At 39.3% G+C, this 27,740-nt stretch overlaps 1 protein-coding gene across 2 annotated transcripts in view; it reads left to right on the plus strand.

The window, feature by feature from the left end:
* The window catches only part of ATRN (attractin), a 187,981-nt gene that overhangs the window by 57,793 nt on the left and 102,448 nt on the right, over positions 1-27,740 (plus strand). For both annotated transcript variants that reach the window (XM_006072902.4, XM_006072903.4), the window contains exons 2-6: positions 472-555; positions 2,811-2,924; positions 11,050-11,178; positions 13,322-13,527; positions 14,695-14,863. In XM_006072902.4, the coding sequence (XP_006072964.3) occupies positions 472-555; positions 2,811-2,924; positions 11,050-11,178; positions 13,322-13,527; positions 14,695-14,863 (702 nt within the window). The remainder of the gene's footprint in view (positions 1-471; positions 556-2,810; positions 2,925-11,049; positions 11,179-13,321; positions 13,528-14,694; positions 14,864-27,740) is intronic.

A 27,740-nucleotide genomic window follows, 5' to 3' on the forward strand; every position in this document is an offset into this window, starting at 1 on the left:
AGGTGCTGATGTATACTGCTAATGGAATGCAGTGGATTGCCACTTCAGCTGTTGGATGTTGTGGATTGATGTGCTTGCCCATCACAATTATGCTGGCCACAGCATGTTTATTGTATTAGCACATTTTTTTGGTAATGGTAACTGTGTGGCCTTATTTTTTAAAAACCAACTTATAAGTAACTTCTTGTGGCCATTTTTATAGTGCAAAATGTGATTTTCCCATCGTAGCTGGAAAAATTTTGGTGTTTTTGTTCATTCCTTTTGGTTTTCATATGTTTGTATCCCCTTTTCTTAAGTATATGACTAGATTTTGTTTCATCCAGATTTGTGTAATCTGAATGAAATAACTATCCAGTCATTTTCTTTTGGCCATAATATGTATCAGTGTACCCACTTGGATTGTATTGAGAATTAATAAGGATATTATTAATACATTAAATTTTGACGAGTTTGAACTTTATTTAATTACAGACTAACTGGATCTTCTGGATTTATAACAGATGGACCTGGAAATTATAAATATAAAACAAAATGCACATGGCTCATTGAAGGACAGTAAGTAATAATGACTTTTTTTTCTTTTTTAAGATAGAGCTCGTTGTGAGATTACTTTTCCAACAAGTAAAATTAACAGTCTGTATCAACTTAAAATATTTTTTATTTGATAAACTTTTCTTTCACAAGTGAATTTGATTAGCTGAAGCTCCAATACTTTGCCCATGTGATGTGAAGAGCCAACTCATTGGAAAAGACCCTGATGCTGGGAAAGATTGAAGGCAAAATGAGAAGGGGATGGCAAAGGATGAGATGGTTAGAAAGCATCACCGACTTGCGTGCTCAGTCACTTCAGTCGTGTCCGACTCTCTGTGACCCCATGGACCATGGCCCGCCAGGCTCCTCTGTCCATGGGATTCTCCAAGCAAAAATACTGGAGTGGGTTGCCGTTTCCTTCTCTTATCACTGACTTAATGGACATGAATTTGAGCAAACTCTGGGAGATAGTGGAGGACAGAGGAGCCTGGTGTGCTGCAGTCCATTGGATCACAAAGAGTCAGACACGACTTAGCGACTGAACAACAACAAAAAAATTTTTTTCTTAATCTTCAGTGTTAATTTTAAAATTTGTGTTGATTTGCAGATGAATTGTACATACCAGAAATTTGTATATTTTTGATTGTGATAGCTAGAATATTTTATTATGGTTGAAGAATGTAAAGAAAATTTCGCTTGAATAGGTAGCAGGGAAGGCAGGAGATTTGGATAGCCCTTTTTATTTGTTTGGTTAGCTTATTTATTCATTATTATTTTTAGTGATTTAATCTATAGAAGTTTATTTCTCGCTAACCTAACAGTTCCATGGCAGGTGTTACCAGTCAGCAGGTACCTTTCTTTCCATTAGTAGTAGGACCCATGCTTTCCCTTTTGTTTTCAACTCTACAGTTACTGTAAGAACCACCAACCATCCTCTTTTCTCCTGGGCCACTGTAAAAGCCTTGAAATTGGCCTCCAGCTCCAGTTTTTACCTTTGTCCCTTGCGCACTTCTCACTCACTTCTTATCTCGTGGCCTCTTCTGTTTGCTGTTTCACACATGCTGATTTTCTTCATGTTGCTTGGACACATCAACTTCTTAAGTCTAAGACTTTAAGACTGTTGTTCTCTCTGTCTGAAACATTGTCTCTTTCAACTTTTCACATGGCTTACCTCTCACTATTTTAATCTTTTCCAAAACTTTCTGGAGTATTTCCCCACCACTTGTTGTACTACTATTAATACATCACATTCCTTTAATTTCTTTGCAGTATTCATCACCATGTAAGTTAACTTGTTAATGTATTTATTTAGATGTTTGATTAGGGATGTTAGTTAGACACAAAATATGAAGTAGTCAAAAGATTCAGGCTGGAGACTTATACTTAGAAATCACCAAGATATAGATGGTGTTGATAGTACCAAAAACTTTTTGAATAGAGTGTTTGTGCTAAAGCCAGGTTGGAGAATGAAGAGTGGGATGTGAAGAATTTGAGAAAAGCAAAGTCTTCCATGGCATTTCAGAGGAGAAAGGGACAGGTACATTAGTAGCTGGAAGGAGAGTTGGGATTTGAAGTTTTTTTGTTTTGTTTTTTATAAGATATGTGATACTTAAAGAGATTTAAGTGTGGGTGTGGAGTTTCAGAAGAGAGGGAGATCTTAAATATTTCAGAGATAGAAGGAAAAGTAGATAGGTGTGTACCTATTTTGGAAAACAGGAATTTGAGAAAATTTTGTCTGTGTGCTGAGCATAAGCAGGTAGATGGGACTGAGTGGTTTGAAATAGTACTTGAAAGTTAATTAGGAGGACGGCTGGCAGAATCAGAGCACCAGTACTGGAACCAGCCTACCCAGTGGTGTGACTTTTTCCAGCATGGCTTTTTTCCTCTAGATTCAGTCTAGATCAAAGCAGATAAACTTTTTTCTCTAGATTGAGGATTTTCCAGGGAGTTCCATGAAAAGGCAGAGGGGCAGATGAGTTTAGAGGATCGGCAGGTATGTTTGTGAAATGAGGTAGTATGGAGTCTGAAGTTGACTAAGAAGGGCTAATGAATTGGTAAAGAATGGTGACTGTAAGGTCCAAGATGCATAGACCGTGTATATTTTGTTTACCATTGCATGTTTGGTGATCTTTTGCACATAGAAAGTACTAAGGAAATCTTTGACAAGTGAAGGAGTGCTTAATTTCTTTTCTCTATAGATTCTTTAAAAAACTGTTTTTTTCTCAAATGTTTGGGACTGATGATGATTAGTATAAATTACTTTTTTCTGTTCTTTTCAGGCCAAATAGAATAATGAGACTTCGTTTCAATCATTTTGCTACAGAGTGTAGTTGGGACCATTTATACGTTTATGACGGGGACTCAATTTATGCACCCCTAGTTGCTGCCTTTAGGTAAGCTCAGTCATATAAATAATAGTTAACCATTATTTGATTTCTGAATTCATGTATCTCCTAGACTGTATTCTCACTGGATTCACCTTTTTATCACTTGAAACGTTTTCATGGAAAGAGTGCTAGTATGGAGTCCTGTTGGTTGTGTGCTAGTCCTGACTTTGTTGCCTGTAACTGCTGGGTAACTTTGGGGGGCAAAATACTCTCTTTTTAGTTTCCTGATCTATAAAACTGTGATAGTAGTATCAAGTTTACCTACTTCTTGTGGTGGTGGTGAAGTATACATCTGAAAATGTTTTGTAATATATTGACTAATAATATTTCTGTTAAAAAATTAAATCAGGAATCATGTTCATTTTGATCCTTGTTGTGTTCCTCATTGCATAAGCATTCAGGAATTATTTGTTGTATTCATATGTAGTTGTGTGTATGTGTGATGTGTAATTATGTAAATACCTTAACATGGGTGAGGAAAAAGTTCTGGAAGAATATACATAAATGAGCAGTGGTTATCTGTGGAGAATGAGAAGCATTCCAGTTATGTGTTGTGATTTTTTTTTTTTCAAAAAGTATATTTTGTGTGTATAGTTAAACAGTTTAACACCAAATATATGGGGTATTCTGAATTGTTTTGGCATTTTACTTTTTATCGACAGTCAATAGCTGTGTTATTTATCATATTTTTGACCACATGTGAATTCAAAACTGGTCTAGTTTTCTTCCTTTTACTCTACAGAGGATTTTGAAAATATGTTTTCTGAAATGCATATCCTTAGAGAGTCATGGAGAAGGCAGTGGCACCCCACTCCAGTGCTCTTGCCTGGAAAATCCCATGGACGGAGGAGCCTGGTAGGCTGCTGTTCATGGGGTCGAGAGGAGTCAGACACAACTGAGCGACTTCACTTTCACTTTTCACTTTCATGCATTGGAGAAGGAAATGGCAACCCACTCCAGTGTTCTTGCCTGGAGAATCCCAGGGATGGAGGAGCCTGGTGGGCTGCCGTCTATGGGGTCGCACAGAGTCGGACACGACTAAAGCAACTTAGCAGCAGCAGCACCAGAGAGTCATAGTTGTCAGTTTTTCATCTACAGCTGACTTTCTTGATTTCTTCCCCTCAAATATTTTAGTTCCCTGACTTTAAAAGAAATCAATTTAACAATATTTTTTGTATTCCTCACATGGGGCTGGTTGATGTCTCATATGAATGAGGAGATAACAGAAGGCGAGAAGCCAAACAAGAGAAGGCAAAGAACAGATGAGGTCAGAGGACTAATGTACCCTTGTATTTCTCTGCTCCCTTTGGCTTAGAAATCTCTCCAATATATCTTTGAACTGAGAACCAAGGTCATTTTCTGGGTTTCAGAGATTCACTTAGAGGACCAAAGAACAGGGTGGATAGGCTATGCTGCTGCTGCTAAGTCACTTCAGTTGTGTCCTACTCTGTGCGACCCCATCGACGGCAGCCCACCAGGCTTCCCCGTCCCTGGGATTCTCCAGGCAAGAACACTGGAGTGGGTTGCCATTTCCTTCTCCAATGCATGGAAGTGAAAAGTGAAAGTGAAGTCGCTCAGTTGTGTCCGACTCCTAGCGACCCCATGGACTGCAGCCCACCAGGCTCCTCCGTCCATGGGATTTTCCAGGCAAAAGTACTGGAGTGGGGTGCCATTGAGGATTGGCCACATGTTGGACTATCTGTATTTATCCCAGAATTTGACTCATACCTCGTATTATAGCAAGAAGCACACCAAACTTTAACACAGGCACAAAAACTATTGTATCTATAGTATGATGCTGTCATGATAATAGTATATGTTGAACATGTTGAAGGTTCACTTGGTAACTGCATTTGTTAATTAAAATTCATGGAGTCCCTTCTGTGTGCCAGGCACTTTGAATGAGCTTGCCAGTAGCTCTGTGGGAACATTTGCCAAGTGGGTTTGCATAACCATATAGTTCACCTGACTGTGTATTTAATGAGCAGACATGTGAACCAGTAGCAGCAACAAATAAACAGAAGGGTATAACTGTTTTAGTCATTAACTTTTGAGAGAAGCCAAAGTAAATGTACAGACAACAGGAGGATTTTTAAGTTTCTATTAAAAAAATAGTTTATTTACTGACAGGTATAAATTAATTATTGATTGTGTTAAAATTTAACTTATGACATATTTGAGTGTGCATCTTCTAAAATCATAGTGAGGCAATGTATGTTTAATAATTGAAATTTCCCTGAAACACAGACTCTTGAAGCACTGATATACCGAAGAATGTGAAAATAACTGTTAGTCATAAGGCACTTTCACAAAGATGGGATACTGAGGAGTGCCGTTGGGTCAGGAGGACTTTGGGTAGAGGAATCAAACCAGTGTAATGTGCTGTGGGGACCAGAACAGAGTGAGCTTGGAGGCAGATTGTTCAGCCAAATAAAGAAAAGGAGAGCCACACAGGATTCAGAAGATGTGGACTTCTAATCTGAGTTCTGCCCAGATCTCTTCATGAGTCTGAACAGGTCATTTAAGTGCTCTGCTCCTCAGCTTCTGAAGCCTGAACAGAAGGTGGTGTACTGTGTTTTCACTGGGTGCATTCCAAACCGTCAAGTTGAGTTGGATACTGAACTGGTTGATTACGTTTATCTTTTATATGTTGAAGTTCTGAATAAAGTTTGTTTAACAGAGTTCCACTGCTCGGCAAGTTTGAGAACCACTGGAGCAACTCTCATCCAGTTGTACAACATTATGATTTTGTGGTGCATTCACATTGACAAATGTGAAAGCATAGCACCTGTGTGGAACACCTGCCAGCTCTGCTCATATCTTTTGGGAAGGAGATGCAGAGGTGGTAGTGGTGATGCAGCAGGGAGAATAGTTTTCCTCTCTGAGAACATTCTTATTCCTTTTAGAAGTTTTTGTTTTTGTTTTTAAGAAAGTCAAATATTGATGAGGCAGTTATTTAGACTGTGATGAAGAGCTGTTAGAGGAAGTCTTGTGAAAGTGGGAAATCAGTCTTTGTGTCCAACACCGTGTTGAAATCATGGTCAGACTGTGGCAAGTCAAATCTCTTTTGTGACTGTAGATCTTCCTTCACCAGTCGGAAGTATAGATGTTGTCTGGCCCCATCCCCTGGCTCCTATCCCTGACTTTAAGAATCTGGTTTACCTTCCACATCTGCCTGTCCTTGAGTGTAGTGTTTTACAAGCAGACGGATGTGTCAGACTGAGGATTACTGGGACTTCCCTGGGGGTCCAGTGGTTAAGAATCTGCCTTCCAATGCAGGGGACGTGGGTTTGATCCCTGGTCAGGAGACTAAAATCTCACATGCCTCGGGGCAACTAAGCCTGCACACCACAACTAGAAAGAAGCCCGTGCGCCACAACAAAGAGCCAAAGTGCAGCAACGAAGACCTGACACAGCAAAAGAAATAAACTAATAAATATTTTTTAAAAAGAAAAACAACAACTGAGGATTACTAGTAAACTTACACAGTGTAGTTGGCAAAGTCAGGTTGTGCCCTAGGTGTGTTTAGAGAGTCCGTGTCTGTCTGGGACAGTTATGTTGAATTAAGACTATCTTTAGTTCAGCGATTTTCAAAAATGGTTCTGAACAGTGATACTCTGTGTTTAAAATATAAGATTATGAAGAACCCCAGGGCAAGCAGTTCTTGATTCTCAAGTTGAACTGCTGGCTGCAGCCTAACCTGAGTCTGCGTTTATTCACCTGCCTAGGGGCAGGGGACAGGGAGGTGGAGGCAGCTCTGGGTCACAGTTGAATGGCCCACCTGCACCATCACTTTCTCACCCACACACTTTCTATTGCCTTGCACACTGGGTTGATGTTTGTATTCCTTTTTTCTGTAAGTTTATTTTTGTCATGAAAGTGAAAGTTGCTCAGTCACGTCCAGTTCTTTGCTGTATAGTCCATGGAATTCTCCAGGCCAGAATATTGGAGTGGGTAGCCTTTCCTTTCTCCAGGGGATTTTCCCAACCCAGGGATCGAACCCATGTCTCCCACATTGCAGGTGGATTCTTTATCAGCTGAGCCACAAGGGAAGCCCAGGAATACTGGGGTGGGTAGCCTATCCCTTCTCCAGGAGATCTTCCTGACCCAGGAATTGAACTGGGGTCTCCTGCATTGCAGGCGGATTCTTTACCAACTGAGCTATCAGGGAAGCCCCTATTTTTTGGTCATAAATCAATTTTATTTTCACACTGGGAGAAAGCACATTCCGAAACTGTCACAGTTTCAAGTTGTTGAAGTGAAAAGAAGCAAATGCCTGAGTCTCTCTGACAGTAGGGAACCTGATCCCCTTCAGCAGTGTGGTCATCTAGTCCCTCTCGTCTGTGGCTCTCCATCCTTTCTCCCGCTACCCATTCAGTCATTTGTTCTATACATGTCCCCACCATATAAATAATAAGTACTAGAAGCCACCTCTTACTGGGCACCTACTAGTGTGAGACACTATTTAAACACTTCATTTGCTTTAACAGTTTGATTCTCATTACTTGGTTGTGAGGTAGATAGAATTTCTTTCATTGTGCTTTTGAGGAAGCTAAGGCTCAGAGATGTTAATAACATGCCTAGGCTTTTGGAACAAGAATCAGAGTTCACATCTCTGTGATCTTAAAATTCATACTAGAATAACAGAGAGTGTCCAACTTGTGACTGAAGCCCCCAGTCTTTTCCTGTGCCAGTGTTTGTTATGCCAAGGTTGCTTTTGACTTGCCTTTTTCTGGGTGATCCTACTCGTTCAAGTACTTATCCCTCAGTGTTTTAGAGTTCTGGGGTATAAAACTGATGAAAGCATGGTGATGGTTGAAACCTTCATTTAGGTCTGTGATCAAATGTCAATTCTTCCAGAGTCGTTCCCTAAATGCCCTTTCTAAAGTAGCACTTTCTGTTCTTCTACTGTTTTATTTCCATTTATAGCCTTTACTTCTGCCTGACATTATGTATACACACCTGTGGGCCAGGCGTAGGGGACTGATTATCTAGGCTTATTTATTCTTTCTCTGAGAGGTGAACTCCAGTAAGGGCAGAGACGTCTTCACTGTACCTAGAACAGCGGCTTTCTTGTAGTAAGTACTTAGTATTTGTCAGTTGAATACATAGTAGAAAATGCTTCACTATTTTGCAACCCCTAGAGCACCTTCAGAGAAGGCAATGGCAACCCACTCCAGTACTCTTGCCTAGAAAATCCCATGGGCGGAGGAGCCTGGTAGGCTGCAGTCCATGGGGTCGCACAGAGCCGGACACGACTGAGCAACTTCACTTTCACTTTTCACTTTCGTGCATTGGAGAAGGAAATGGCAACCCACTCCAGTGTTCTTGCCTGGAGAGTCCCAGGGATGGGGGAGCCTGGTGGGCTGCTGTCGATGGGGTCGCACAGAGTCGGACACGACTGAAGCGACTTAGCAGCAGTAGCAGCAGCAGAGCACCTTCAGGGTCATTGGGTTCCTAGAGTTCTGCCTTCATATTAAAAACTTGTTGAATAAACATCCTATCCCTTTTTCCTCCTCACACCCTGCTTATATGCTCTTCCATTCATTTTTATACGCACTTATTAAATACACGTAAATGTACACATACACTAGGCCTGTTGTCTTAATGCTTGTTTTTTTTTTTCCTACTCATCAGAATGGCTTGATGAGTGCCTTGTTAGTCCTAGAGACCTCCACGTATGTAATGACTCATTCATCCAGCTCCTGAATGACCATTTATGTGGTTTCAACCTGTTCTCATTCTGAGTAGTGCTATAGTGAGGATTCTTATGTATTTGTCTTTGTGTACATGAGCAAGTGTTTCTTCTATTAAGAAATAGAATTGTTAGGTCATAATGAATGAGCATTTAAGACAGTTATAGGCCCCAAAATGTGTGCTCTAGGAAAGAAAAGAAGCCAGCATGTCTGGGGTTGAGCGAGCGAAAAGAAGAAAGTACAGATCTTCTTTAGCTTATAATGGGATTACATCCTGATAAACCCATCCTAGGATGAAAATATTTTACTACATTTAATACATCTCACCTACTGAACAACATAGCTTAGCCTCGCCCACTTTAAATGTGCTAAGAACACTTATATTAGCCTGTAGTTGGGAAAGTCATCTAACACAAAGCCTATTTTATAATTAATGTTGACTATCTCATGTAATTTATTGATACGGTACTGAAAGTGATAAGCAGAATGGTTGTCTGGGTACAGAGTAGTTGTTTACCGTTGTGATCATGTGGCTGACTGAGGGCTGCAGCTCTGTGCCGGTGCCTAGCACCATGAAAGAGTATAATATAGCATATCACTAGCCTGGGAGAAAGTCAAAATTCAAAATTCTAAGAACAGTTTCTACTGAAAATGAGTTCCTTTTGTACCATTGTAAGTCAAAAAATTATAGTCAAAAGATTTTAAATCGAACCATCCATAAGTCAGGGACCATCTGTAATAGATGAGATGTTTGTTCATGGGATGGGGTTGTGTGTGTGTAACAGATTACACAGGGCCTGATAAGGAGTTAGGCTTTTTCTGAATGAGATTATGGTGGTACTGAATGGTAACTGGGCAAAAGATACGAGCATATGAAGAAAAGCAAAAGGTGGAAAGTAAACATAGGAAGAGTCAAACTCAGGAGCATAAGAGAAGCTCAAAACCGTAGTTAAAAAGATCACTTTCTTATATTAAACTAGCCAAGCTAAATATGCAGATGACACCACCCTTAGGGCAGAAAGTGAAGAGGAACTAAAAAGCCTCTTGATGAAAGTGAAAGAGGAGAGAGAAAAAGTTGGCTTAAAGCTCAACATTCAGAAAACTAAGATCATGGCATCCGGTCCCATCACTTCATGGCAAATAGATGGGGAAACAGTGTCAGACTTTATTTTTTTGGCCTCCAAAATCACCGTAGATGGTGAATGTAGCCATGAAATTAAAAGACGCTTACTCCTTGGAAGGAAAGTTATGACCAACCTGGACAGCATATTAAAAAGCAGAGACATTACTTTGCCAACAAAGGTCCGTCTAGTCAAGGCTATGGTTTTTCCAGTGGTCATATCTGGATGTAAGAGTTGGACTGTGAAGAAAGCTGAGCGCTGAAGAATTGATGCTTTTAAACTGTGGTGTTGGAGAAGACTCTTGATTGAGAGTCCCTTGGACTGCAAGGAGATCCAACCAGTCCATCCTAAAGATCAGTCCTGGTGAAACTCCAATACTTTGGCCACTTGATGCGAAGAGCTGACTCATTGGAAAAGACCCTGATGCTGGGAAAGGTTGAGGACAGGAGGAGAAGGAGACGACAGAGGATGAGATAGTTGCATGGCATCACCGACTTGATGGATGTGGGTTTGGGTGGATTCCAGGAGTTGGTGATGGACAGGGAGGCCTGGCGTGCTGCGGTTCATGGGGTCGCAAAGAGTTGGACATGACTGTGCAACTGAACTGAACTGAATCCTCCTTGTTGTCAGGATGAGGTGTCTTGGTGGGATTTCAAGTCAGCATCTCTCTTCTGGAAAGCAAGTTGGTATATGGATTGAGAGCTTTAAAACCGTCATTTAGACCCTTAGACTCAGTAGTTCTTTCTCTTTACAAAGACCCAACAGATACTATTGTGTGTTGAGCTCAGAGTAAGGTTCTAAAAGCTCTGAGGGAGTTAGAGATGTAGAAAGACTATGGACTGTTACTTAGAAGAATAGAATATAAGGTGTAATATGGCATCAGTTAGGCAAATAAAATACATCAGAATGCTAATAGTATTGGGATTATGGGTGTTTGTATATCAGACTTTTATTTCTATTTTTACTTTTCACGTCTTTCGTGGTATATGTTTAGTATCCATCAGCTAATAAAGTTTGTTATATTCTGTGATTGTAGAGGTTTACTCAGTTTTTCAGAGGAATATTATAAAAAATTTTACTAAAAAAAGAATAGGGTCACTGATTTCAAATCTCATTAGAAATACACCCTAGAATAGAGGAGAGCCCAGCAAAAGATTCAGATCTGTTCCTGTGTGTTTATCATAGGAATTTACCTTTCTTCCTAGAAGTGACTTTTCAAATTATAAAAGTGAAATCCGGTTGAACTTGTGTCCATCACCATATAATGTGTCTCTGCTCGTACTTCCCTTTATAAGACATGTGTTTTCATTTCAGCGGCCTCATTGTTCCTGAGAGAGACGGCAATGAGACTGTCCCAGAGGTTGTTGCCACATCAGGTTATGCCCTGCTGCATTTTTTTAGTGATGCTGCTTATAACTTGACTGGATTTAATATCACTTACAAGTAAGATATTTAAGTTTAGTATTTGTGATTTTTTCAGAAGACTGTATACTTTGTTTTAACAATAATAATGACTAATATATTGAAGGTTTATAGTGTGCCACGCATTGTGCTAGCAGTTTGCATGAATTTTCTCATTTAAAGTTCTTTTAAAAACCAGATACAGACACTGTTTTTCTACTTCTTTTATAAATGAAGAAACTGGCAGGAAAAGGTAAAGTAAATTGTCAAAGTTGTGGGACCGCAGTTGCAACCCAGGTCTTGCTGCTGTTGAGTTTCTCCTGAGAAAGAGAGACTTCTCCATTCCTGCTAATGGATAAAAACATTGGAGGAGTTGGCTAAGTGCAATTTAACAAACATTAGTAGTTTTCACGTACTAAGAGGTTGGCCCATTGATGACAAAGGAAATGTAGACCACAGACTCTGAGCACCTTTTGGAATTTGTTGTGGTAGGAGAGAGGCTTACTCTGTCTTTTCCCTTTTTTCCTTCTAATGTTTATTTTCATAAGTATTTAAATTCATAAAATTCCATAGGCAGTGGGATCTGTGATAAGAACTTCTGTGACCCACAAAACCTAAAATGCATATTATTTGGCCTTTTACATAATATATTTGACAACTCCTGGTATAGCTAATGACCCCCCTGTATAACCTTTATGCTAGGTTCTTTTTCTTGCACATTTTCTCAGGGTCTCAGTAAACTTTCAAGGCTGTTTAAAGCTGTCCTTATCTTGATTAGTATGGTGATTCAGTTTTTTAGGTACCCAAGGTTTGTGACTTGGCAGCCTGGGCAGCTCATCACAAGCCTGGGCTTGAAAAGTAGGCATGTGCGTTTATTGTGTTAAATTATAACATAGATTATAAAAATACTGAATACAGACACTTTCAAAATTTTATTATAGATGTATCATGAACTGACATTTGGGTGTAGGCATGAATGTTACACCCAGACAGTAAAGAATCTACCCGCATTGCTGGAGACCTAGGTTCAATCCCTGGGTTGGGAAGATCCCCTGGAGAAGGGAATGGCAGCTCACTCCAGTATTCTTGCCTGGAGAATCCCAGGGACAGAGGAGCCTAGTGGTCTATAGTCCATGGGGTTGCAGAGAGTCAGACATGACTGAGCGACTAACATTTTCACTTTCTTCATGAATGTTAACTGGGCTTTTCTGGTAGAATCAGTTAAGAATCCACTTGGAATGCAAGAGACCCCGTTCGATTCCTGGGTTGGGAAGATCCCCTAGAGAAGGAATAGGCTACCCATTCCAGTATTTTTGGGCTTCCCTGGTGGCTCAGACAGTAAAGAATCAGCCTGCAACGCAGGAGACCTGGGTTCGATCCCTGGGTTGGGAAGATCTCCTGGAGGAGGGCATGGCAACCCACTCCAGTACTCTTGCCTGGAGAATCCCCATTAACAGAGGAGCTGATACAGTCCATGGGGTCGCAAAGAGTCAGACACGACTGAGCGACTAAGCACAGCATAGCACATGAATGTTAATTAGCTTGTTTTTGTAATTGATTCCTGATTTTCTGACATGCTTTGCTAAAAAAAAATTTTTAAGCTCCTTACACTCTTCTAGTATCTTCTAATCCTGTTATCTCCCCTTTTTAAAATCTGAATTATGTCTTTTCAAAGTGTTGTCAATATAATTAAGTCATGTTGCTATGCAACACAACTCATGTATTAAGTTAAACTGCCTTTCTCTTTTCTCCTATGTGAGATAGGTAGGTTAGCTTACTAAGAAATTTACAATACACCAATCTGTGCAATAATCTTAAACAAATTCTGTAAACTTTCAGAGACAATCCAGAGGAATGAGGATGGTAGTGTATTGTTGTTAGTTTGTTTTTTCCTTTTCTTGTCCAGACTTGTAAGCATGCATTTGGCAGTTTTATAATGCTTATCATTTGTGGGCTAGCTTGTCTCTTTTTTATGAGAATCCAACAGGTTTAATTTTATTTTATTACTTGCCTAGCTCTGCAGGGTTGAGTGACCCCATTTAGGCTGAATGGTAAGTACTGCAATTATGCTTGTGAGTGAACTGGCTAAATAGTGAGATTTCTTAAGCCTTATGTAGGAGGAAGTTCTGCTAAATTAATCAGTGTTGCTTTGTGTTGATTTAATTTCCATCCTCTATTTTTATAGTTTTGACATGTGTCCAAATAATTGCTCAGGCCGAGGAGAATGTAAGATCAGTAATAGCAGCAACACTGTTCAATGTGAATGTTCTGAAAACTGGAAAGGTGAAGCATGTGACATTCCTCACTGTGTAAATAACTGTGGTTTTCCTCATCGAGGCATCTGCAATTCAAGTGATGTCAGAGGATGCTCCTGCTTCTCAGAGTGGCAAGGTAGGAATGTCTTTCTTTCTTTTCTTTTTTTTTTTTCTTTTAATCCACAGAATCTTTCTAGCTTAATAAATCGTAGATTCACTTTGTTCCTAGTATCTGTAACATTTATATTAATCAAATATCAGGAGGCATTTAAGTTTTCATATCTCTTTATTCAACTTCTTACAAATCTTTGAATTTCATAAATGTATGGTTGTGGTCTCTTTATAGAGTTTTGAAACACTTTAATATTCTTCACAGTTCATTCATGAATTTAGAGAACTTGGTCTCAGCCATAAGACATAGCAGAGACCCAAGCTGAGATGTGGGACAAGAGCTGACAATAATGGTCTCGCCACAGAAACTTTCAATGAATTCACAGAAAATTGGAGTTTGTTATGCAGTAGAATCCTAAAGTAGTCAGTTAGTGCAGATAAAGATTATTAAACAACCCCTTTAGCAAATTCTTCAAGGAGTAGGTGTTACTGATTTAGTTATTTATTTTTTATACATTTACTCCTTTCTCAGAACACTTTTATTTTGAATTTCCAGAACTATGCTTGTTTAAATGTTTTAGTTTATTCAGTTTGGCTTATGTTGAGGAGTTAAACAATTGAAGTATTTGACTAACTTCCAATTTGCTGGAGCAGAAACCAAACCTCTCAGAAATGGAGTTTCTTGATTTTCCAGGAAATGGATAGTTTATAACACATTCAGGACTAGTCTTTACATTTTAGCTCTATAAAATTTTTCATTTGAATTAATAATTCCTTTGTCTACTCTTTCCTCTGAGAGCTGCTTAGCAAGTATTTCATTACTAAAAAATCCTAACCTGGATATGGTCAGGTCTTCAGTAGCAAGTGTGTGATTTTACATTTTATTAGAGATTATCCTTGGTCACTAGCCTTGAGTAAATTGAAAGTGCAAATTAAAGGGATTTGTCTGATATTTAGATGCTAAAGGAAAGACTATAAGTATTCTTTAGATATTTATTTAGATGATTAAAACTTGAAATGCAGTAATTTTCTATTTTTGGCCATGCTGCACGGCATGTGGGATCTTAGTTCCCTAACCTGTGCCCACTGCAGTGGAAGGGTGGAGCCCTAACGTCAGGACCACCAGGGAATTCACGAAATGGAGTAATTTGAAAGCTGCATTTTGTTAAGCTAATTTGTTATATTTTGTTAGGTCCTGCATGTTCAGTTCCTGTACCAGCTAACCAGTCATTTTGGACACGAGAGGAATATTCTGACCTAAAGCTCCCCAGAGCCTCTCACAAAGCTGTGGTCAATGGAAATATAATGTGGGTTGTTGGCGGATATATGTTCAACCACTCAGATTACAACATGGTTCTAGCGTAAGTTGTTTTAAACATTTTTATAAGAAGCTTAGTTTTCCATTTTGAAGATAGTTAAAATAGAGATAAGTAAAAAGAAAAGAAATCATCAGTAATTGCATTCCTGAAGAAAATCTCTGTTAGTATTTTGACAGTTCTATTCTAGACTTTTGGGGACATATTCTTAGATTTTTGAAAAAGGGAGTCCAAAAGAATTCATTGTTGTAATAAGGAGTAATTCATCTTTTCCATATACCATCTCATAATTTGCTTCAGGTGCATGTAGTAAATTCTTGATAAATGAGGGATTGCTTTACCTTTTAATTTAATTAGCATTTCTGTAGGTTAAGTGACTTGAATTTATAATTTACTACGGGGAAATTATGTCATTCTCTAATATTTCCCAGGGTTCAAGGTCTGTTTACTGGTTCCATGCTGCTCATCCTGAAGGGAGAATATATTTTCACAATGGAATTAGCTATGGAGATTGACTTTGAGTAGAAATTTATAAATAGTTTCGTGTGCGGATTTTGCACCCTGGAAACTTTTCCTAAACATTTTCTGCTAATGAATGTTGTAAAAAATCAGCATCTATTCTTTAAGGAATCCCCCAAACATAGTCATTAAAAATTAAAACACAGAGGGCTTCCCTGATGGCTCAGTGGTGAAGAAACCACCTGCCAGTGCAGGAGACACAGGTTCAATCCCTGATCCAGGAAGATCCCACATGCCACAGAACAGCTAAGCCTGTGTGCCACAATTACTGAGCCTGTGCTCTACAGTTGTGCAGCCCAGGAGCCACAATTGCTGAAGCTTGCACAGCCTAGAGACTGTGCTCTGCAAAAAGAGAAGCCACTGCGGTGAGAAGCCCATGCACTGCAAGTAAAAAGTAGCCCCCATTCTCCACATCTAGAGAAAAGCCTGTGCAGTAACAGAGACCCAGCACAGCCAAAAGTAAGTAAATAAATAAAATTAAAAAAAAACACAAAACAACTAAGACACAGGGGCAGCATCTATGACAAAAGGAATCTACGCAAACGGGTGGAGGTAAGCCATTGACAGCTGTAAGACCAGTGCTGTCAGTATCTTTGTAACAGTAAGCAGAGGGGAGCAGTGGGCCCACCAACAGTAAACCTAAAAACCCACTGGGAAACTCAGCAAGCTGCTTTGAGAACAGCAACTATAATTGGGAAGATGTTGCATATTCTAGTAGGGGAATGAGCTCAAGGGTTCTGTAGTAGGATCTGAAGAGGCTGAAGCAGATTCTGACTTATTAACTCTCAAAATGAACTAGTCAAAGACTCTGTAGGAGAAAGCCCCAAACTGAGGAAATGCTGCTGGAAATAGAATTCACATCAAACAGGACAGAGACAGCCTAGGAAAAGTTCAAAAACATCCAGATAACAGTCTGGGAAGGGAACAGAGCCAGGAGACCTCAGCAAGTGCGGTGCAGGATAGTTGGACAGTACAGTACAACAGAAGAGGAGCTAGAGAGCTGAGAAATTAAGAAAAACTAGCTGAATAAAACTTCTCCTGTAAGAGTTCAGGAAAAAGTAATTTTACTTAAAGTTCAGCAACAGAAAAATATCAAGGTCAAATCTCATGGAGAGTTATTACAGAAAAGAAGAGAATAAATAGAATAACACCCCTTCAAATATATAAGCATAATAGAAAAATATATTCAGAAAACTGATAAATATTATAACTTAATATTCCAAAATAAGCTAAAATACAAGAAAATTATAAAAGACATTAAAGAACAATATAACCAGAACTAGAACATTTCAGAAAGGAGATGATAGAAGTTAGGAAAGAATTTTAAAATAATTTCAGAATTAAAGACAAACTTAGAAGGAACACACAGAGTAAACACAGCAGATAACTCTTTTAGAAATAGAATATGAAAAAGGAAATTTTTTAAAATCACAAATAAATGAAGATCGTTTTGCCCTGTTCTTTGTATGGTAAGTACAGTTAAAAGCCCTGACATTTTATATAAAACAACATACAAACATAAGAAAACTCTGAAGAAGGCAGTCTTACCAAGAACCAAAGAATGACATAATGGTAAGTTCCAAGGATTTTCCTTTTGTTTCGTATTTTCTCAGCCTTGATGTTGAAAAAATCAGCAGTCTGGAAATGTTAATAGGTACAAGCTGAAAAAACCCAAGAAAACCCTGTTTTCTCTAGCATGAGGACCAGGAAAGGGGCAGTTTAGCAAGACAGAAAACTTTTAGATAATAACCATTCTACCCTATCCAAATACCATAGAAAGAACTATGGCCTCACCCGTATCCCTGCCTGGAAAGTGTAAGTGTAGAGTCTAAATTTCCACTTAATGCTAGGAGATAGTGAGGTGCTCCAACCACCCCTCTCCATCCTACCAAGGTAGGGTTAAAGAAGGCCAGTTAGAGAGCTGGGACTTTCTGCACCAGGCATTAATGAGGTCTCCCTGACTCCTGTGACATCAGTGGAGTCATTGTGGGGATTTCTACCCCGGCCCGGCAGTAATAGCAAGAATGAGTGGACCTTCTGTCTCTCCCCTGGGGTGGTATCAGGGGAGGCCTGCTGTAACAGGAGATTTAAATAAGATCCAAAGTCTTACGTCATCATACCCCAAATGTTCAGATTTCAGTTGAAAGTCATTTGACATGCTAAGAGGAAAATCTCAACTTGAATGAGAAAAGACAGTCAAGAGATACTAATACCAAGGTGACACATATATTAGACTTATCTGACAAAGATTTTAAAGCAGCCATTATATAAAATGCTTCAACAGTTCTCTCAGCAATAGAAAGGAGAGGACAGAGGAAAGAATCAGTGAACTTGAAGGTAGAAGAATAGAAATTCCTTAATCCGAACAACACAGAGAAAATAGAACATTTTAAAATATGAACAGAATTGCAGAGACCTGTGGATTGTAACAAAATATCTTAACATTTCTGTCACCAGAGGAACCCTGGAAGAAGAGGAGGAACTGGGTGTGTCTGAAGAAGTATTTGAAGAAGTAACAGTTGCCCAAGTTTGGCAAAAGATACCAATGTACAGATGGAGAAGGAAATGGCAACCCACTCCAGTATTCTTGCTTGCAACACTCCTTGGAGAGAGGAGTCTGGCAGGCTGTAGTCCATGGGGTCGCAAAGAGCTGGCCATGACTAAGTGACTAAGCACATGAATGTACAGATTCAAGAGAAATGCCAATAATTCCTGACTCCTACAGGAGTTTATGCTTCATTAATTTTTTCACATTCCTTCTCTTATTCTCCTGCTCAGCTGTCATGTTATCTTTTCATTTTTTAGATCTCTACCACATTTTCTCCTATTTTCCTTCTGAGCTAGTGGCCTTGTTTCCCATTTCAGCTTTGAAAGATAAAGATTACCTTACTGGTTTATATTGTTCACTTGTCCCCCTCCCCTTTTGGTCATACTCAGCTTTATCTCTTCTTGTGATATCTATGAATACATTTCATGCTATTTTTTTATGATTATTGTTTGTTGTTGTTTAGTGACTAAGTCATGTATGACTCTTTGCAACCTCGTGGACTCAAGCATGCAGGTTCCTCCGTCCTCCACTATCTCCCTGAGTTTGCTCAAATTCATGTCCATTGAGTCATTGATGCTATCTAACCATCTCATCCTCTGCTGCCCCCTTCTCCTTTTGTCTTCAATCTTTCCGAGCCTCAGGATCTTTTCCAGTGAGTCACATCTTTGTATCAGATGGCCAAAGTATTGGAGCTTCAACTTCAGCATCAGTCCTTCCAATGAATATTCATAGTTGATTTCCTTATGGAAGGAGGTTTGTAATATTGTACAGGAGGCAGTGACCAAAATCATCCCAAAGAAAAAGAAATGCAAGAAGGCAAAGTGGTTTTCTGAGGAGGCTTTACAAATAGTGGAGGAAAGAGAGAAGCAAAAGACAAGGGAGAATGGGAAATATACACCCAACTGAATGTAGAGTTCCAGAGAATACCAAGGAGAGATAAGAAGGCTTTCTTAAATGAACAATGCAAAAGAATAGAGGAAAACAAGAGAATGGAAAAGACCAGAATTCTCTTCAAGAAAATTGGAGATATCAAAGGAACATTTCATACAAGGATGGGCACAATAAAGGACAGAAATGGTATGGACCTAACAGAAGCAGAAGTGATTCAGAAGAGGTGGCAAGAATACACAAAACTATATAAGAAAGGTCTTAATGAGCTGGATAATCATGATGGTGTGGTCACTCACCTAGAGCTGGACAACTTAAAGTGTGAAATCAAGGGGGCCTTAGGAAGCATTATTACAAAAAAAAAAAAGCTAGTGGAGGTGATGGAATTCCAGCTCAGCTATTTAAAATCCTAAAAGATGATGCTGTTAAAGTGCTGCACTCAGTTTGTCAGCAAATTTGGAAAATTCAGTAGTGACCACAGGACTGGAAAAGGTCAGTTTTCATTCTAATCCCAAAGAAGGGCGATGCCAAAGAATGTTCGAACTATCATACAATTATGCTCATTTCACATGCTTGCAAGGTTAGGCTCAAAATCCTTCAAGCTAGGCATTAGCAGTATGTGAACCAAGAACTTCCAGATGAACAAAGTAGGTTTCAGAAAGGCAGGGGAACCAGAGATCAAATTGCTAACATTTGTTGGATCATAGAGAAAGCAAGGGAATTTCAGAAAAAAGTCTACTTATGCTTCATTGACTATGCTAATGCCTTTGACTGTGTGACAACAAATTGTGAAAAATTCTTAAAGAGATGAGAGTTCCAGACCATCTTACCTGTCACCTGAGAAACCTATATGTGGGTCAAGAAGCAACAGTTAGAACCATACGTGGAACAACTGACTGGTTCAAAATTGGGAAAGGAGTATGACAAGGCTGTATATTGTCACCCTGTTTATTTAACTTCTGTGCAGAGTACATCATGTGAAATCCTGGGCTGGAGAATCACAAGCTGGAATCAAGATTGCCAGAAGAAATATCAACAACCTCAGATATGCAGATGATACCAGTCTAGTGGCAGAAAGTGAAGAGAAACTAAAGAGCCTCTTGATGAGGGTGAAAGAGGAGAGTGAAAAAGTTGGCTTGAAACTCAACATTAAAAAAAACTAAGATCATGGCATTTGTTTCCATCACTCCATGGCAAATAGAAGGGGGGGGAAGCGGAAGCAGTGATAGATACTATATTTGGGGTTCCAAAAATCACTGCAGACGGTGATTGCACCCATGACATTAAAAGACATTTGCTCCTTGGAAGGAAGGATATGACAAACCTCTGTGTTAAAAAGCAGAGACATCATTTGCTGACAAAGGTCCATAGAGTCAAAGCTGAGGTTCTTCTAGTAGTCATGTGTGGATGTGAAAGTTGGACCATAAAGAAGACTGAATGCCAAAAAATTGATGCTTTCGAATAGTGGTGCTTAAGAAGACTCTTGAGAGTTCCTTGGACTGCAAGGAGATGAAACCAGTCAATCTGAAAGGAGGTCAGCCCTGAATATTCATTGGAAGGACTGTTGCTGAAGCTCCAATCCTTTGGCCACCTGATGCAAAGAGCTGACTCATTTGAAAAGACTCTGATGCTGGGAAAGATTGAAGGCAAAAGGAGAAAAGGGCAGCAGAAGATGAGATGTTTAGATAGTTTCATCGACTCAATGGACATGAGTTTGAGCAAACTCCGGGAGTCAGTGAAGGACAGAGAAATTTGCAGCCCATGGGGGTTACAAAGATTCGGACATGACTTAGCAGCGGAACCACAACAGCATCTTTGCTCATTTTTCTGTCTTCTGTTTCTTTCCAGTGGACAGTTTCTGTTTTGGCCATGACGAACATGTTCAGTGTTTGCACTGTCATGTCTCTATCCACATGTTTTTGAGCACTTGAAATGTGGCTAGTGTGACTAAGGAATGGATTTTAAATTTTCAGGTCTTAGTCCTCAGCTTACTTGATCTTTCACCAATATTTAATATGACTAGTCTCTCCCTCTTTTAAACAGTTTCTTCACTTTGTTTTCAGAACTGTACATTTCCTTGATGTTGTTTTTTTTTTTTTCCTAACTGCTCATTCCTTCTCGACCTCCTTAGCTGGTTCCTCTTCAGCTGACTAACTTCTAAATGAGGATGTGCATGAGGGCTCAGCCCTCTTGGTCCCCTTGGTGAGTGTGTGTATTTATTCTCTCGGTGATCTTATGTTATATCTTGGCCTTTATGCTGGTGACTTTCAAGTTTATATCTGCTTCCAAGATTTGTCTCCTGTTCCCATATCTCTACCCCTTTATTTGACCTCTCAGTCTTTGGCTGCCCAATAAGCATCTTAAACGCCATGCGTCCCAAAGTGATCTTTCTTCCAAGCCTTTTCTTGCCTCAGAAGTCCCTATCTCAATAAATGACCAGTCTATTCTTCTATTTGCTTAAGCCCCCAAATTTTGTAGTTATCCTTGACTTCTTGTTTTTTCGCACTCCATTCAGTATATGTTTAGTTACCTCTTGCTGTATAAATTGCCACAAACTTAGAAGATTAAAACAACACATATCATTACCTCATAGTATCTGCTGGTTAGGGGTCTAGGTGTGGCTTAACTGCAGTCAAAGTGTTCCCTGGCCTGTGTTCTAATTTAGGAGTTCAACTGGGGAGGAATCCACTTCTAAGCTCATTCAAGTTGTTGACAGAATCCATTTCCTGGTGGTTGTAAGACTAAGGGCCCTGACTTCTTCCTGTTTGTCAACTGGAGGTCACCTCATAGTTCCTGGAGGCTGCCCAGACTTCCTTATCACTAGGGTTTTCCCAATAGTAAAATGAAGTAAGGCTGCTTACCAGGCCACAAGGAGAGTCTTTTGACTGAGCCCGCTAGCAGGATAGAGGTCATGAAAATGACATCTCATCATCTTTGCCATATTCTGTTGGTTAGAAGCAAATCATGGATCCTGCTCACTTGAACATGAGGAGGCAGGGCTCATGAGGCCCACCCTAGTGTCTGTCTGCCACAATATGTCAGCAGGTCTTGTTAGTCCTACCCTTAAAATCTATCCCTAATCTAACCACTTCTTACTACTTCTATTACTGCCACCCTGAGAAGTAAAGGTAAAGATAGGAAAATGATCATGCCTTCCATTTTATACTAGATATTATGAAAGTTGTATATTCTACCATTCACGTGATTTTTAGTACCTCTGCCTGACATCATCTTCACTTGAAGCAAGAAATCTGGGAGTTATTTTGATATTTCCTCTCCTTCACCTCCTTTTAACATTAATCTCTTATCCAGCCCATCAGTTCTGTCACCAAATACATGCCTATTCATTCTTTTCTCTCTAAGACCAGCTTGTCAGTGTCTCATCTAGGCTTCAGCAGTATGTTCCTATCAAGTCTGTCTGCTTTCATTCATTCCTCTTAATCCATTTTCTAAATATCAACTAGAATGCTTTTTTAAGGGTATGCATTTTATCATTTATGGCCTTCTTAAAACCTTTCAGTGGCTTCCCATGGGATTTAATGATCCTCCTACCTGATGTGACCACTGCTTACCTTCTGATACCCAGTTTGTTTCCCTCCTGCCACCACCAACTCTCCTTCCTTACCTAAAACTCCTTACTTACGGTTGCTGTTCCCTCTATCTAGACTGTTCCTGCCATTGTACCTCAGGGCTAGTTTCTTTTACCTTTTACATACCTTGTCAGTTAACTGTGCCGTAATGAGATCCTCCCTGATAAGCCAGTTCAGACAAGTACCCCTTGTTTTCTTTCATATTTCTCATTTCCTTTACAGCAGTGTTCATAATTTTTAATTCTACTTTAATTCTACTAATATGACCATTGTTGTACTTGCTCGTTTTCTGCCTTTTCTACCTTGTGTTTTCCAAGATTAGAGACCTTGTTTATTCACTCAATTTGGCTTAGTGCATAGAATGTGCTCAAGTAATTATTTATCAAGTGAATGAGAGATTAAATGAATTATCTGTTTCCTTCACAAATATTTGTTCTTAGAAATATTTTTGTCACCTGTTACTTTTATTTGACTGGTAAACCTCATGAGCCACATTTATTTTTTAATTTTAATTTAATTTATTATTTTGAGGATATTAGTTTATTGCTTACAGATTACAATGGGTGATTATAATTTGTAAGCAATACAAGCTTCATCCCCATCTATAGCTTTATCTGGTACCATAATTCAACTTAGATGTATTGCATAGGATATACCAACAGTTATGTTAATAACCAAAGACCTCCATGACTTTGCTTAGGTGACTTTTTAACAGTGAATTCCAGGTCACAACACAGTAACTGTCAGTTCAGCTACACAAGGTTTCTGAAGACAATGGCTTCTCTACCCAAGCAGGTTGCGAATAAATTTCAAATGGAACCAAGCATCACCCTGAAATAATTCTAGCTTCATACCATTGGGGTTGTTTATCAAAATGGCTTAAGAGAAGACTAACTTTGCACAGCACATTTTTAATAAAAAAGACACATTTATTCAGCATTATGATCAAACTATTACATTTAGCAATCAACAGCATGGGTGCAAAAAAAAAACAAAACACAAAAACCCACTACATTAAAACCCTTTCTTGGAATGCTTTATGCTTTCCATGGAACAGAAATTGAAATAACCTGTTAAACAGTTAGTCGCAAATACAGACCTCGAGTTTTTCACCCATACACATGAGTGTTGTCTAAAACATACCTTCTTTATAGCAGCTGGGCCCTGCCACCACTGTACTTGACCGAGTTCACAAATCTGTTATAACCTGTAGCTTCCCTGTCACTTCTCTGGCTCTCTCCTTCTGCTAAGCTTTGTTTCCTGGCAGTAATTAAAACCTTCTGCAACCTTGTGCCACTGCCATAGCTACTGCTGCTGTTGGAACCACCGTATCATCTTAGTTTCATGGTTTGGCTAAGTATTGGCCTCCACCACCATAGGGGCCAGAACTTCTACCTCCAGTTTCCTCCTTTCATGGGTCCAAAACTTGAAGATTGATTATTGCAATTGCCAAAATCATTACAGCCTCCACCACCTCCAGAATTGCTTCCATCATTACCAAATCCATTATAACTATCCCCACATCCATCATATCTACCACCACCATGAGGTTCCACGAAGCCATCTTGACCACTGAAGTTTCCTCCACAACCAGGGTTGTCATTCACATTACCAAAGTTTACAGAGCCACTTCAACCTCTTTTGTTTGATGAAGCACTAGCTTAGGTAGGGCTTTCCTTACTTCACAGTTATGGCCATTCACTGTGTGGTATTTCTGAACAGCAGTCTTGTCTATGGAGTCATAGTCATCATAGGTTACGAAAACAAAAGCCTCCCTTTAGCCACTGCCTCAGTCAGTCATGACCTATGTTTTCCCCTACTGTTCAAGATAATCTCTTAGATAATGTTCTTCAGTGTCTTTATTAATGCCACCAGCAAAAATCTTTTTCATAGTTGAATGGGCACCAGGACTTTGAAAATCTTCTCTTGAGTTCCACATCAAAGTTCCCTCTTTGGTTACACATCTCTTCCATCCACGTTGTGGCCTTGCATTCATGGCTGCATCCACCTCTTCCACAATGACATACGTGATGAACATGCAGCCTCTGGAGCACTTGGTGTTTGGATCCCCCATTACCACACAGTCTGTGAGCATTCCCTGTTGCCCAGAATGACTCCTCAGACTCACATCTGTTTTTTTTTTTTTTTTCAAAACTCAAACCTGTGATGAAGATCTTGCATAATTTTCCAGCTCTTTGGGAGACTCTGGATTTAGACATGACAGCAGTGGAGGAGGGAGACTTTAACAATGCCTACTTGGCATTGTCCATGGGTAGAAAGGAGTAATTAACAAATATATTTCCACACTTATTCTTTAGATTTTTAGCATGTTTTCTACTTGTAATTGATCAAAACATGATTTTACAGCTTTATGTATTTTGTGTAAATACTAATATAGTTTCAGATAAATTTTTACTGACTCGTGAAAAGTAAATACAGTGACACCTTTGAGAAGAAATATTTCTGGAACTTTAGATCATAAATTTGATCATTATTGATACTCTTTGATAAGTATATTTCAGGAATTATCCTCACTCTGTTTTCTCTACGACCCTATTAACCCAAAACTTTGTTACATTAAAAAACAGTTCCTACTTTATATCACCCAAGGGTCCTCTTGCAAAACAGATGGCCTTGGTCTTCTGGTTTAAGATTTCCAATTGAAGCTTCATCACTGAATTTCCTTTCCTTGAGCAAAAAGTGTTTGTTGTTGCTGTTTTTTAAGTTAAAAAAAAATTAGAAATTGAGCAACTAGGTAAGGAGTATCACCTGATCCAGTAAACTTAAAACAGGCACATAGGAACAGTAAGATGGACTCCTTCTTTACCCTACAGAAACCATACGGGTGAAATTCTGAGAGTTAACACTAACAGCCCCAAATCTAGAAAGAAGAAGACTGATTGGGTATCACTGTGGGTTTTCTTTCTTTCTTTCTTTGTTTTTTTAACCCTTTTAACTGAATAGTAGAAGTAGTTGATGAGAAGGATCAGGTAAAGAGTGGGGAAATTGATTAAGTGGCTGACCCTACCCAGAAGTCAGAGCTTCTGTGTAATTTGGATATCCCAAAATTTGATCTCTGAGGAAGAACACTTAAACAAAATCTAAAAGGCAAGTAGACTTTGGAAATATTATTCTAATAGATTGAACACACCACCCACATCTGAGCCCCAACATTTCTTTAGACTTTCAGAGAAGGGGATAGAACATAAAATGCCAACTCTCACACTAAAACTAGGATGGAAAGATTAACTTGTCTTAGATACAGTGGAAAAAGGAAAAATCACGCATACTTTGGAAATGTAATATCTGAAGAGCAATCTAAGTCTAACCGCAGCAAGATGAAAGAAATGACATTGTAGCAAATGCAAATGTCTATGGTGAAAAAAGTAAAAAGGAAAGAACACAGCATATAAAACTGACAAGAACTGATCATAGAGGAAGAGTAAACTTGAAAGCAGAAGATTTCTTCCAACTGCTTTGTGCTATGAATCAAAATAATGAGAATCTGAATTCAGAAAAAAGCTGGAAGAGAAAATAATAACAAAATGAGATGAAATGAGAGGTTACACATGTAAAGAAATACAAATAAATTACATACAGCAAGACCTAGAATGAAAATTGAACTGCTGACACCTCAATAGACATGATTCCTGTGAATACAGATAAATTAGAGGAAAGCAAAGATATATGGGAGACAGAAGATCCAATATAATATAGATAGTTGCTGTGACTGAAGAAAAGAACCTAACAGGACAAGTGGATTGAAACAGCACAAGATGTTTCAGGAAGAATTTTATAATTGTTGAGTGATAAGACCTAATTTGATCAAGTTATTGGGTGGGAAGCCTCAGGTGGTTCTTTGCCTCCTTCTGGCTGAGATCATGTTCAATCTCTGCAGAGTGTATCCTGTGGTCTTTGGATGGCTAGAAACTGAGATTGAAATACCAGGCCACTGGGAGGGGCAGAGTATGTGCCCTGTGGCAGGATGAGCATTGTGTTACCAGCCATCAGGGAGGAGTTTGTGAGAGAAATGGCTGTACCTTTATGGACGACACCTATTTCTGAATTCCTGAGGTTTGTCTTTGCTTAACTGCATGTCCAGGTCTTAGAACTGGTTATTGAATATTCCTTTATCTTGGACTCAGCTCCCATAAGAAGGAGCATTTATTTAGTACATGGTGTTTCTTACATTTTATTGCATCAGCATTGTTCTTGTCTTATGTTTGCTTTTCTGTGTTGTGAAAAGAGTGACAACTTGTTATGTGTCTTTGGCAGTTCATCTTAACCAGATTATAGGGACCAAGGCAATGGCACCCCACTCCAGTACTCTCACCTGGAAAATCCCATGGACGGAGGAGTCTTGTGGGCTGCCGTCTATGGGGTCGCACAGAGTCGGACACGACTGACGCGACTTAGCAGCAGCCAGCACCTTAGTGTCTCTGACCAGCTATTGGGCTGACATGTTGACTGAGGAAAAGAAACATGCATTAAGATACAGATTGAGCACCTTCCATGTCACTTGAAAGAGACATGGATTGGGTCATGTGGAGACTTTTTCTGTGCTCTCACCATTTCCTTCTGTTTTTGTTCTCCTCTCTTTCAAACTTGAGCATAAGATATATATGTGTTTTTCAGAAGTCATGCTAGTTCTTCTCAGGAAACGCTTTGAAGATTGCCATAAAGGTTGCAGTAGTATGCAGCTCATTTTGTTAAAAACATTTACCCAGATGTGTTTAAATTATTTATACCATAAGTAAAGTATGGTACTGTGTCTTTAAAAAAAAGTGGGGGGGGGGCGGGGGAGGCAGGAAATAGAGAAATGCATTGATTGAGAAAGTGAGAGAGGGAGGAAAGAAAGGAGAGGGGGTGAGAATGAGAAAGATTGAGACTTCTTAGACTTCTAAGCAGAAAAACAAACCACTGGAGTGGAAAAAAATCAGACTGGCCTCAGACCTCCATTGGCAACATTCAGTACCAGCAGCATTCAGGGGAGCAGCATCAGCAAGGTGTGTGGGAAAGAAAGGATGGCCCATGAGTATTATACACCTTCACCTCTCAAGCTAGCAAGCAGATATTCTTCAACATGAAAGAATTTAGGTGAAGGTGCACATAGGGGCTCCACTTGGAAAAGCCATTTGACAGTGAAATGTAGCCAATTAATAATTAAAGACTCAAGAAGGAGAAGTTGTGGTAAGAGGAATGTGAGAAGTTGATTCAGCTAAAATGTAGATCCAGTACTATATAACTCAAATTATAGAATGGAATGTGCATGATTTTGAACCTGGACAATGTAAATAGAACAAAAATTAGGAGAAAAAATGGGAGGAAATATAGGTGCTAATGTTTTTAACTTTCAAAGCAGGAAGTTAGTGGAGTC

This window comes from Bubalus bubalis, chromosome 14, assembly GCF_019923935.1.
Source record: "Bubalus bubalis isolate 160015118507 breed Murrah chromosome 14, NDDB_SH_1, whole genome shotgun sequence".
NCBI lineage: Eukaryota > Metazoa > Chordata > Mammalia > Artiodactyla > Bovidae > Bubalus > Bubalus bubalis.